This window comes from Fistularia commersonii, chromosome 21, assembly GCF_037954325.1.
Source record: "Fistularia commersonii isolate RoL2024-O1a breed Wild chromosome 21, RoL_Fcom_v1.0, whole genome shotgun sequence".
In the NCBI taxonomy this organism is placed as follows: domain Eukaryota; kingdom Metazoa; phylum Chordata; class Actinopteri; order Syngnathiformes; family Fistulariidae; genus Fistularia; species Fistularia commersonii.
The window spans coordinates 14,237,532-14,248,460 of NC_141304.1; the positions used below are offsets into that span (position 1 = coordinate 14,237,532).

A 10,929-nucleotide genomic window follows, 5' to 3' on the forward strand; every position below is an offset into this window, starting at 1 on the left:
CAGGTTCCATGATGGAACTGCCGTGCGCGGTGTCTCAACACTTCAGTTTTTGAGTGCGTTCCATGATGTCCTGTTGACATACGAGGTATTTATATACGCAACAAGATAAATGTAATCCATGGTATTACTAATCTTCCAAACTGGGCCTCAGAGGGTTAGAACTGTAACCAAAATGCCACATGTATACGATGAGTCGCGGAAACAGGAAGTATGCTCAGAGTGGAACAGCAGCGTTTGTCGAGACATTATACGTCGGGTTTTGCTGGAAATTTTTGTTTTGGCAAAGTCTGCCTGTCTTTCATCGCAAAGAGTAATTGTTATTCCTTCAAGGCTCTGTTTTTCTTTGAGGCTTCTTTTCTGTCGTACAGGTGAGCTTTCCCGGTAACGTGGGTCTAAAGAAAACAAATGGCGAGGCAGCTTACGGTCTCATCCGATGCCCGATGGTGTCTGAAAGACAGGGACAAATAGAATAATTAGCATCAATCGAGCACAAAGTACGAGTTATCATGCGCGGGGACGAGCTCGGTCGACATTCATGATATGCAGCGGGGCGGTGGACATTTGGTTTTCAAATGTCTGTGTCTGAGAAAGCATAACCCGACAAAGCCGACAGACAGAAATCCCTCGGTCTCGCAGGATCGAGCAGAAACGGTTCTAAATCAATTCACAAATCGAGTATTGCTCGTTTTTACGAGTGGCTGTCGCCGCTTTTCTAATGTATATCATTGTTTTCCGGGCAGGCGGGTTCATTGCCGGTGATGGTGTCGTACCACGGGATCTTAAAGTGAAGCTGCAAATAGAGCCAGCTCTTCCCCCACCGCACACGCCGGCCCTTCCGACGTGCACGCCCTCCCCGCCCGTCCTCTCACAGTCAAGCTTTGGTCACTTTATCATTTGTCAGGGGTATCGAGGGGAGCCTGTTGCAATCATAAATTCCCCCTCAAATCCACTTCAGTCACAGCAGAGCGCTTCGCTAATTCGCCTGGTTCTGTGCTTTATTACTTTGAGGTTTTCGACAGTTTGGCGGTGGCTATTTCATAAGATTTCTTTAAAAACTGATTCATTAAATGCCGCTAATATCTTTTGAAACTTTCTATTTTAATTTGTCCATCCTATAATATATGTACTGTGCTCTTCCTGCACAGAAAAGTAGCCTTGGATTGTCTTTACATAGATCTTTATCTGCATCCAGGCTGTCTTTCGACCTTCACCGCAAGACTTTGACAACGTGGAAGTCCATAGCGGATATTTGCTTCGTCCCGCGCTCTCTTGCTAACGGTGTACTGGCGAGGAATCGCAAAAAGCGTCTCGATGCGTGATAGGATTTCTGCAGGACCATCTTCTACGAGCCTATGCACACACACACACACACACACCGGGAAAGTACATTATTTCAGATCCGGGAAATCCGATAGCGTCCATTCCGACCTTTTTGCCACGGCAGGTGATGCTACTAATGAGTTCCTCTCCTCCACTTGAAGATGTTCTAATAATTGAATGGAGTCTTTCTTGCACAAGATCCACCCTTTCTTTCCAGCATCCGTCATGTTCATGGAGCGTACGAAGCCTTACGAGGACCTTCCACTCTCATTTGACGGGCAACACCGTTACCTGAAAGCAGCCGAAAACGCGCCCCAGCTGTCGCCGGCGAGCAGGCGTAATCGTGGTCATCAAAATTATTACATCCACCCCGGTTGGCATGTTTCAACTTTACATGGTTGACATCTTGCTCAGTCAAATCACGGCATTTACGGCCGGCAAAAATACTGCTCTCCTCTTTAAAAAGATGGTCGCCTCAGCTGCGGGGAATATTCAAGGCGCTGTTAAATGTGATGGCACAGCGCTGATTGCCACGATCGTCACCGTCCCACAAATCTAACGCTAATATGTTAATGGATTCCCCCTAATCCTTGTGACTGACGCCTGTGTCTCCGTACAAAGGGTGACTCTGCTCTTTTCTCTCCGCACTTTTATCTCCTCAGATAAAGAGATTCTGTATCAAATCAAATGGAGCTTTCTCAGCTTCTTTCTTTGCACCGACACAGTGTCGCACACCAGGCTACTTTATGTATTGACTCTTTCTGCACTGTTTTTCTGACGCACCCCCGAGGATCGTCCGAGGCCTGAGCAAACACGGATCCGCCGCGTCTTCAACCGGACGAACTTTCACTCCTCTATCCTATTTGCTTCTATTCGCATTCTCGCCCATTTACATATGAATGGCCCCCGTCCTGCGGATGGTCTGCAACGAAGTTGTCGCCTGTTCACTTGTATTCGGCGTATGAATTCTTAATCAATATCCATAAACAGCATGCACATGGAAAATGCAGAGAGACAATAGCAACTAAGCTATTTGTGAGTGTCTGGCACTCTTAAATGGAAATAGTCTAGAGACTGACACTCTGGATAGGAGTGTGTGTATTTTATATTACATCATCGAAAGTAGGGCGTCGTTTGAAGCGTTTTTTTTTCCCTTTTAAATCCACATAAAATTAGAAAGATGCATAAAAATTCGACCCCCCCCAATATGTGACTGGCACGTTGTTTATTTTGTAGGCAAGGTTTAGAAGAAAACACTTCCGCAGAGGAAACACTAACCTCTTTAGAAACCAGGCATCATCCCAAATGGATCATTTAACTCGCTTAAATGTCTCGCGTTCTATCCAAGCAGTTCGTCTTTAACCCATTTGTCTCTTTCCCCTCGCTGGGTTCGACGCATAATGGCCCACTTAACTGTTGGCTAAACTCCACGGTCAACATTTACTGCAAGACAAAAAAAAAAAAAAACACAAAACAACAAACTGTCCCTTTGCAAGTGACAGTACAATCACACACCTGTGATCGGCTTTTATCGGTCGGTCTGATCTGTTAATCGGGGTCCTCGGGGGAAGGCGGGGGGGGGTTTGCTTCATGCCCTGGTAATTGAAAACAGGGCTGTTCACAGACTGTGACAGGTAGGTTTGATAAAGCGTTTGATACGGCTTTGTTGCAGCCCTCTTACCCTCAGGTGCGAAAGAAGCCTCTGTTCTTTCTCTCTTGCGAGATTAAGGAAGGAATCTCGTTCTCGATTTAAAAAAAAAAAAGAAAAGGAAAAAAAAAATAAAAAGCTCCCCCCCCCCCACCCTCCGGTGAATCACAACTATAGATCCCCCTCGTGCCTTCATCTCCTTTTGTCACTTTGTCACATTCTAAGAAGCGCACAAATCCTTTCCTTTGTTAATTTATCACAGCAAGATAATAGGAATGCTGGATTTAACACGGCGGAGCAGAGCCCTGATAGGATAGGAGTTGTTCACTTACCCCGTCGAGCCCCCCCCGCCTGCTGAACAGTTACCAAACTGCATAATTCAGTCGTCAGAAACCCCCCCCCCGCCGCCGCCGCCGCCGCCGGTCCGCTGACACGGATCTAAGTTCGTCCTTCGGTTGTCTGCCGTGTTCTCTCCGTCAACCCCCGTCTGTGCTGCACACACACGGCCGAGGACCGGGCTTGTGGACGAGGTCTCCGATAGCGGAGAGGAGATAGACTGAGGAGGGGCTGAGTTGGAGGATGTCAGCGGTGATATCAAGCGTAGGGGAGAGGGGAGTAGTTTGGATGTAATTACACCAGAGCGCCTGCTGCAGACAGGGGGAGGGGAGGGTGTGTGTGTGTGTGTGTGTGTGTGTGTGTGTGTGGTGGGTTAAAGGAGAACAAGCAATGCTGCCTGTCAGGCAAAATGATGACTTCGGCCTCACATTGTGGAGCACACAAGAGCCAAACAATTCACTTGAACCGTTCTCCACACTGCTGCTCCAAGAGGAAAGTGTGATGGGATGATTCCAGGTGAATTCCTAGAGAAGGGGCAATCGCATTTTCTACTCCTTTTTGCCAAAAGGTGCACGTATTAGATGACTTGTCGGCCTAAATCCCGGCGGGGATATATTGCGGGCGTCCTCGAAGCGGCGGCCGCTGCTGTGTCACATCTGAGGACCGCGGTCTCGTCTCTGTCGCGCAATATTTCCCCCCCCCCCCCGCGATCTCATCCCGACGCGTCGGATCTGTTTGAGCGAAAGGCGGATATCGCCGTGCAACGCATAAAACTCTGGGTTCCTTTTGCGGCTGATTCGTAGCATTTAGACATGTCTTAAGTTTCTCCGCTTTTGCTCGCTATTGGGATGTACAATCGTATTTCTCTTGAAGGTCATCGACCTAATTTACCAAAAATTGAAAACCAAAGCCCGATGGATTGTTCGATTACGTGTTTTTATTTGTTTTTGTTTTTACGTCCCTTCAAAATAACATCCGTACATCTGTGGCTGGTTTCGATCTGAACGTGTTAAGTTTCTTTCCAAGCACAGTCCTGGGAGAAATAATGGGATCACAGATATTTCACTTGCAGATGTAATAAGCCAGAGCTTTATGTGGTCATCTCCTGTGGATGACAGCAGACATTTATAGCAAAGGAGGGGGGAAACAGACAGATCTAGCAGAGAGTTTTGTCACTGATCCCTTTCAGGTCTCAGGGTGAATTTGGTTCAGACGTTAACATAAATATTAATAAAGAATTTGAATAGATTTTTTCCCCCAAACCCCAAACTACTTCCTCTTTTTTTTTTTTTTTAAATTTCAGCCGATAAATCATTTTGTGTTTCATCATTTGGCTCGAGTGTCATTGAAAGCAATGAATTTTTCAATTCACCAGCTGGCAGGAATGGTCAGTGTCAGCCGGCCCGAGGCTCGGGGCCCTCTGCAGGCCGGAGAAGATACTGTCACATGCAAAAGCTGGATTTCTGGAAAACAATCCTGTTGACTTAAGAGCCTTCACAGGAACCAAGAGATGGAGTTCTGCAATCGCAAAACCGCGTTTAGACATAAACGTAACCATAATAGGCCTCTCCGTGTCCGCAGGCTGTGGTTAAAGACCAGCGCTGGAGCAGCGTCTGCAGAGATAAGGATCACAATATGAGATCATGTCAAACTCATAATGGAGACGCTGGAGAAATTTAAATTGACGTTGCTGACAAAAATAAATAATTGTAATGGGTCAATTTACCCACTTATCCATTTTGAACAAACTGCAGATAATCCATATGCATAATATAATCCATATTTAAAATCTAGTGAAATAGATTGTAGCCATTGGCTTTGACATTTAAACACAAAAACAAGAGAATAGAAGCTTCATCTTCTGTAAAGTGACAAATAGTTGAACCTCCCATTTTCAATATGTTTTATTAAAATCTCATATTCGTAGGAAAGCAAGTTCTCCTTTCTATTCAATTACCCCAAATCTACTTTTTACAGATACTTACATGAGGCGAGTATCAATATTTAATAGTCTTGATCATTTCCATTTTTTTTTGAATTACAATACAATGAATCCCGCAAAAAGAAAATAAAGCCATCATTATGTTAACACTAAAGCTGCACTAAACGCTTTAAATTTACCGCGCGCATTTTTTTTTCTTAAAACAGGTACCAGAACTGATGGGGAAATTATAAAGTGTTGATTGTGGAATTACAACCACTAACCGAATATAAATCCTCAATAAGAGGGGGGGGTTGAATAGAAATTGTATTACACTAATGCTATTACGTTAATGGAATTGTCACACAGGAAAACATGACGTGCCAGTAGTCGGGCTTTCGCGGAAACGGCATCGGCATTGAATCCATTTTTGATACGGCCCGCAAGAAATCTCATCACTATTTATCCTTTTAAGTCTTAAAACGTCCGATCCACGCGGTAACTTTGCAGAGTAACACTCCAGCGTGTATTCAAAGTGTATCAAAGCGCTGCTCGCCGGGGGGAATGGGTCATGGGATATGCGTGCACGGAGCCTCTATCTTGCACTAATGGAAGCAGCTGGTTGGAGTGACCTATTTATGAGCGTTTGGTGTGAGTCGCGCCGTTGCCCTCTCGGCATATTGGCCACGACGCGGCTATCGGTGCGACGGCAGCGCTCCAGGTGAGACCAGGCTGCCGATGCACAACCGGAATAATGAATTTTTCGCTTACGGAGCGACGGAGGCAGCTGCCTCTCGAAAACGCTGCGCGCCGCCATTCTTCGGCCCGCGTGTGAAATCTCACCAACACAACCGTGTATCATTATTCAGAGAGAGTCCACCTCCACCACCACCAACCCCCCTCCGATGATCCTAAATGCTTTAATGTCGCCTAATCCCCGCTCCCGTTTCATTTTTCATCATGTTCTCTTGAGTTTAGCTTTGGTGCGACATCAAAGAGGCGCCACTACAAACACATCGCAATTCTCTTTCATATAATGGGAGATAATAGCCTGAGATTACTGCCAAAAGTGGTTAGTCCAAATGCATTAGAGCTGGGGAAACATTGCGGCGGGCCTGTTACGGCAACAAGAATTACACCCAGAGGATGTGTTTGTTAGAAGATGGGCACGCCGCGCCGCAAATCCAATAGAACGAACATCTTACTTCGTTCCGTGGACAGCGTTTGTTGTTGTGTGTGTAAAATACGGCCTTCCCTATCCAGGAATGACGTTTTAAAAAGTAGAAAAACCCGGGGTGCGGGGGTTAGATCGAGGAAAACAAAAAAAAAAAAAAAAAAATCCACAAGATGAAATTCATTGCTTCTCCTCCTCCTCCCACCTTTTTACGTCACGTTCCCATGTTTCATGTGAGTCAGAGCTGTGTGACCAGATGACGGGCTGGACAACCTGCAGTACGAAGGGAAGCCTGCTATATTTAGTACAGGATATAATGTGACATATCAGAGTACAAGGAAATTTCCCAGCGTCGGCTGATTGCACTTCGGCGTTGAAAAATGGTTGACGTTCGACGGACGGAAAAGAGAAAACGCACGTTAAAGATACACTCGTGTGTATTTATATGAGGTGGATGTCCGCCGATATCAACACAAAAAATCAAATTGAAGTTGTTGTTTTTTCCCCCATTCAAGCGTTGCAGTTTAAATTTTCTTGGATTCGACACATGGTAATACTTTTTAAGCCTCGGAGACAACAAGGAATCCCTGCGCTGTGTGTTAGAATTCAGAACGCAGCTCATCTCTCTGCTCGGCGCCGCTGTTTGAAAATAATTAAGTGCGAGCTCTCTATTTTCCTAGCATGTAATCTCGATGTGAGGCCACACAAATCAACAGCTATATTTGAAACCAGTAAAGTGTGCAGGATTATTATTAGGTATCGGTATTAAAGAAAGATTGAAAACAGGAAAAAAAAAAAAACTTAATTTATTGCTGTGACCGCAGACGAACACAATATGATAATAATAATAATAATGATAATAATAAAGCATAAAAAGTATTCTTGAGAGTATCAAACTGCGCATTGTACAAAATGATCTATTTAATTAAGAAATACTAAAAATAGAGTGAATTCTGTAGCAGAAGTGGGGGTCGTCAAAAAGTCAGAACCTATATTTCTACATCAGTGCGAGAGTCTGACAACAGATGGATCCACATTGATGGAAAGCTGCCTCCGTCCTTCCAAGTATCACTGATTCATGATGAGATTCCCGGATGAAGCGGTCCTCGATCGTCTCCTCGAGGAAGTGCAAACACGAAGGGATGTGACGCGCAGACCGGAGCAAACACGGATCCTTCCGGATCCTCTCAGCCGTCCATCCGAGCCCGTTTGGAGATCGTTAGTTCATCGCGTCGCAGCTCGAGCGTCTCGTTCGTCCCCCTCCGGCTCGGCGGCGCTAAAAATCCATCTGACACAAACAGACGCAAACAAAACCTGTCGTTATTAATGACGCGGCGTTCGTCGACAATCGCTTTCCTGCCTCCGGCCTCGGCTGCGCCGCTTGAGGCAGATGGCTGCCGCCGCTCCAGGAGTTTAGGCCTGAGATGCGGTTGTTTATTCCCCGTGTTTGCTCATGTGACGGCGTTGGGTATCTGAAGATCCATGCAAAGTCTGACTAGATTACTTTTCCGTCACAGCTCACAGAGGAAAGTGGCAGTGCGTTTGACTAATCGGTTTCTAGCAGGGGGCGGCGCAGCGGTTTGCACTTCCAACTCACTCCAAGAAGGTCCACAGTTGGATTCCTACCAGGGGGCTTTTCTGCGCGGGGTCTCCATGTTCCTCCCACAGTCTGAAAACACGCAGGAGGTTCAATGGAGACCCTGAATCGAGTTGCTGTGAATGAGAAGGTAAATGACTGAATGCATCTGCGGAGGTTCTCGGTCATCCAGGTCGTGGCAATTTCTTGTATCTTCTTCTTTCGGCTTCTCCCTTCAGGGGTCACCACAGCGAATCAACTCTCTCCATCTACCCTATTCTCCGTATCCTCCTCTCTCACACCAACTACCTTCATATCCTCTCACGACATCCATAAATCTTCTCTTTGGTCTTCCTCCAGACCCTCCAGACCTCTTACCTGGCAGCTCCAATTCCAGCATCCGTCTACCAGTATATTCTCTATCCCTCCTTTATTCATGTCCGAACCATCTCCGTCTGGCTTCTCTGACCTTCTCTCCAGAACATCTACCATGTGTCGTCCCTCTGATGGACTCATTCCTGATCCTATCCATCCTGGTCACTCCCAAAGAGAACCTCAACATCTTCATCTCTGCAACCTCTAGTTCTGCCTGCTGTCTTTTGGTCATTGGAACAGCTTCTAGGCCAAACAGCATCGCTGGTCTCACCACTTTCTTCACCAATTTCTTGTATCTACATGCATCTATATGACATGTAAAGGAGAGGGTTTATGGTTGTGCATCTCCATCTGTGGACCTGTGATGGATCCAACCTCTCAAGATTGAACAAGATTGAAATTGAGTTGTTTTTTTTTTTTTTGTTTTTTTTTTACTTGATTATGGGTTATTTGTGATTTTTTTTTCCCCCAAACTTCCAGGCCTTTCATCATGAGAATTTATCTGTCAAAAAAAACAAAAAAAATCTAATCAAATACATTAGAATAATTCATTAGGATTTTAAAATCGCAAAACAATTGCACAGCATGTAGAACGGATGGGTTTATATAAGGAGTTGTACGTTATCGTGAATATACATTTGCAATAGTCACGTATTATGAAAATTGTCGAATTGAATTCATCGTGTCTATAATTAACAGGTCTTTATAAGATTAATTTATAGGGTAATTTATCTTGCATAATTCATTCATTCACTCATTCATTATGCATGCTGCTTATCCTGGAGTCAGGGTCGTGCAGGGGGGTCTGGAGCCCCAGCTGTCATTGGGCGAAAGGCGGGGCTCACTGGTCGCCGAGGCACACAACCATTCACACGCCTGGATAGTTTGGGGTCTCCGATGAACGCCGGCGTGTTTTGAAACCTGCAAACTCCACACAGAAAGAACCTCTGTCGGGATCGAACCCGGGACCTTCTGAGACGCTGTTCATCTTGCATGGTAAACTAGAGAAAATAACAGTAAACATAACTTTTATATAAAGCATGAATTCACCGGGGGTGAAAGGTCACTTTCAATATTTTTGTCTGGTAATGTAAAATACATGAAGGCCAACAAAGACAAACAAGCACTTGCATGCAGAGCAGGATCTGCTCCGCTGCAAAAAGGAGACGCCGGCGTCGTGTTGAGAGAGAAGGTTAAGTCTTCCGTTCCATAGCTGGTCAAACTGAAACGGCCCGACTCCGACACAGTCCATCGTGTGTGTGTGTGTGTGAGACCAGCCTACTGAATACTCACAATGGTGAAGTGCACAACGCATGTAATAGCGATGAGGAGGAGGCCGATGACGATGGAGGCGACGGCGACGTAGAGGGCGTTCCTGCCCAGACGTCTGGAGCCGTCATAGTCTCCGCGATAGTAGCTGCTTCTAGACTGAGAATATTAATCATTTAAAAAAGTAGACCATTGTACCATCAGCCGTTAGATTGCATGGACGTGGTAATAACGCGCCCGGTGATGAGGGGGGTTTAGCTCCGATTTAGTGAAAATGTTCATCGGTTTTCACAAAGTAGCGTAAATGAATGTCTTGTTCATTTATGGGGAGAAAAAAGATAATCTTTTAATGCTAAAACTCAAGGCTAAACATCTGAGATCTAACTTAATTTCAATGCAGAGCATTAAATGCATTCAGAAATATTTTTCTTGGTTGTAATTTTCTTATTTCAGACCAATGTGATGACTTTCATGGTGCAACAGTTTTTCACGACGACGGTAATGAAGATGGTTAGTTGACTGAAACCAAAGCGGCGCTGTGAGGAAAAGATTTTGTTTGGCATCTTTTAATTTCCTGCTGAATCTTTTCAACTAAAGATTCTCGACGTGCAAGAGGTCGTTCGAGCCGTCGATTGAATATTAATCAGCCTCGGAGTTAACGTTCTGTTTTGGGTTTGTGTTTACAGCACGGATGCGCGATTTGGAAAGTTTGCACCCCAAAGGGAGGATGAAGTAGATCCGTGTGACGGGCAGAGCAGCTGTGCAGTTTCACGGCGCGGCGAATCATCACGCTGAGTCATCCGAAAATTAGAAAATATCCACTATTCACACAGTTTCAGTCTAATCCGGCACGTCGGTGTATCTGGGAGATGTCTTACCATGATCGAGAAGACCAGGGCGACAATGTTGACGGGGTACGCGGGACAGAAGCAGGTGAGAATGGTCAGGCACAGGTAGCTGCGCAGCCGAGGTAGAGCTTCTTGTTCTTCTGTGGAGCTCCGATCCAGAAAGGCGTTCCCGGTCAGGGAGATCTTCTCCCGTGGATTCAGCGCTCCCAGGTTCATTTTCACCGGATAGCCGGAGGAAAAAACAAAAAAAAAACGTCCGAACCGCGAGACTTTGCTAGGAAGCAGTAACCGGAGAGCGGCGGGTCTTCTTTGGGAGAGGAGAAAGGGTGCAGAAGAAACAGGAGAGGATCACTAACCCCCCTGGCCTGCAGCCATCCTTGGGTTGAAGTGGAAGAGCTCAGACTGTTTACCACTGCTGAGCCGCCCAACTTAGAAAAAAAATAACCAAGGCCGTCGGGAAGG

General features: G+C 45.7%; 1 protein-coding gene across 4 annotated transcripts; it reads right to left on the reverse strand.

The window, feature by feature from the left end:
• Positions 1-7,190: 7,190 nt before the first annotated feature.
• Positions 7,191-10,902, reverse strand: LOC147222400 (transmembrane protein 233). 4 transcript variants are annotated; one of them, XM_086167818.1, is made up of 3 exons: positions 10,498-10,902; positions 9,644-9,778; positions 7,191-9,351 (listed from the first exon to the last, which is right to left on the reverse strand). In XM_086167818.1, exons 1-3 carry the CDS (start codon positions 10,681-10,683, stop codon positions 9,136-9,138), a joined length of 537 nt encoding a protein of 178 aa, XP_086023944.1. In that variant the 5' UTR covers positions 10,684-10,902; the 3' UTR covers positions 7,191-9,135. The 4 variants fall into 4 exon arrangements, with proteins under 4 accessions (XP_086023944.1, XP_086023945.1, XP_086023946.1 ...); XM_086167819.1 differs by having other exon boundaries at positions 7,191-9,271; positions 10,498-10,900; XM_086167820.1 differs by having other exon boundaries at positions 7,191-9,278; positions 10,498-10,897.
• Positions 10,903-10,929: the final 27 nt, after the last annotated feature.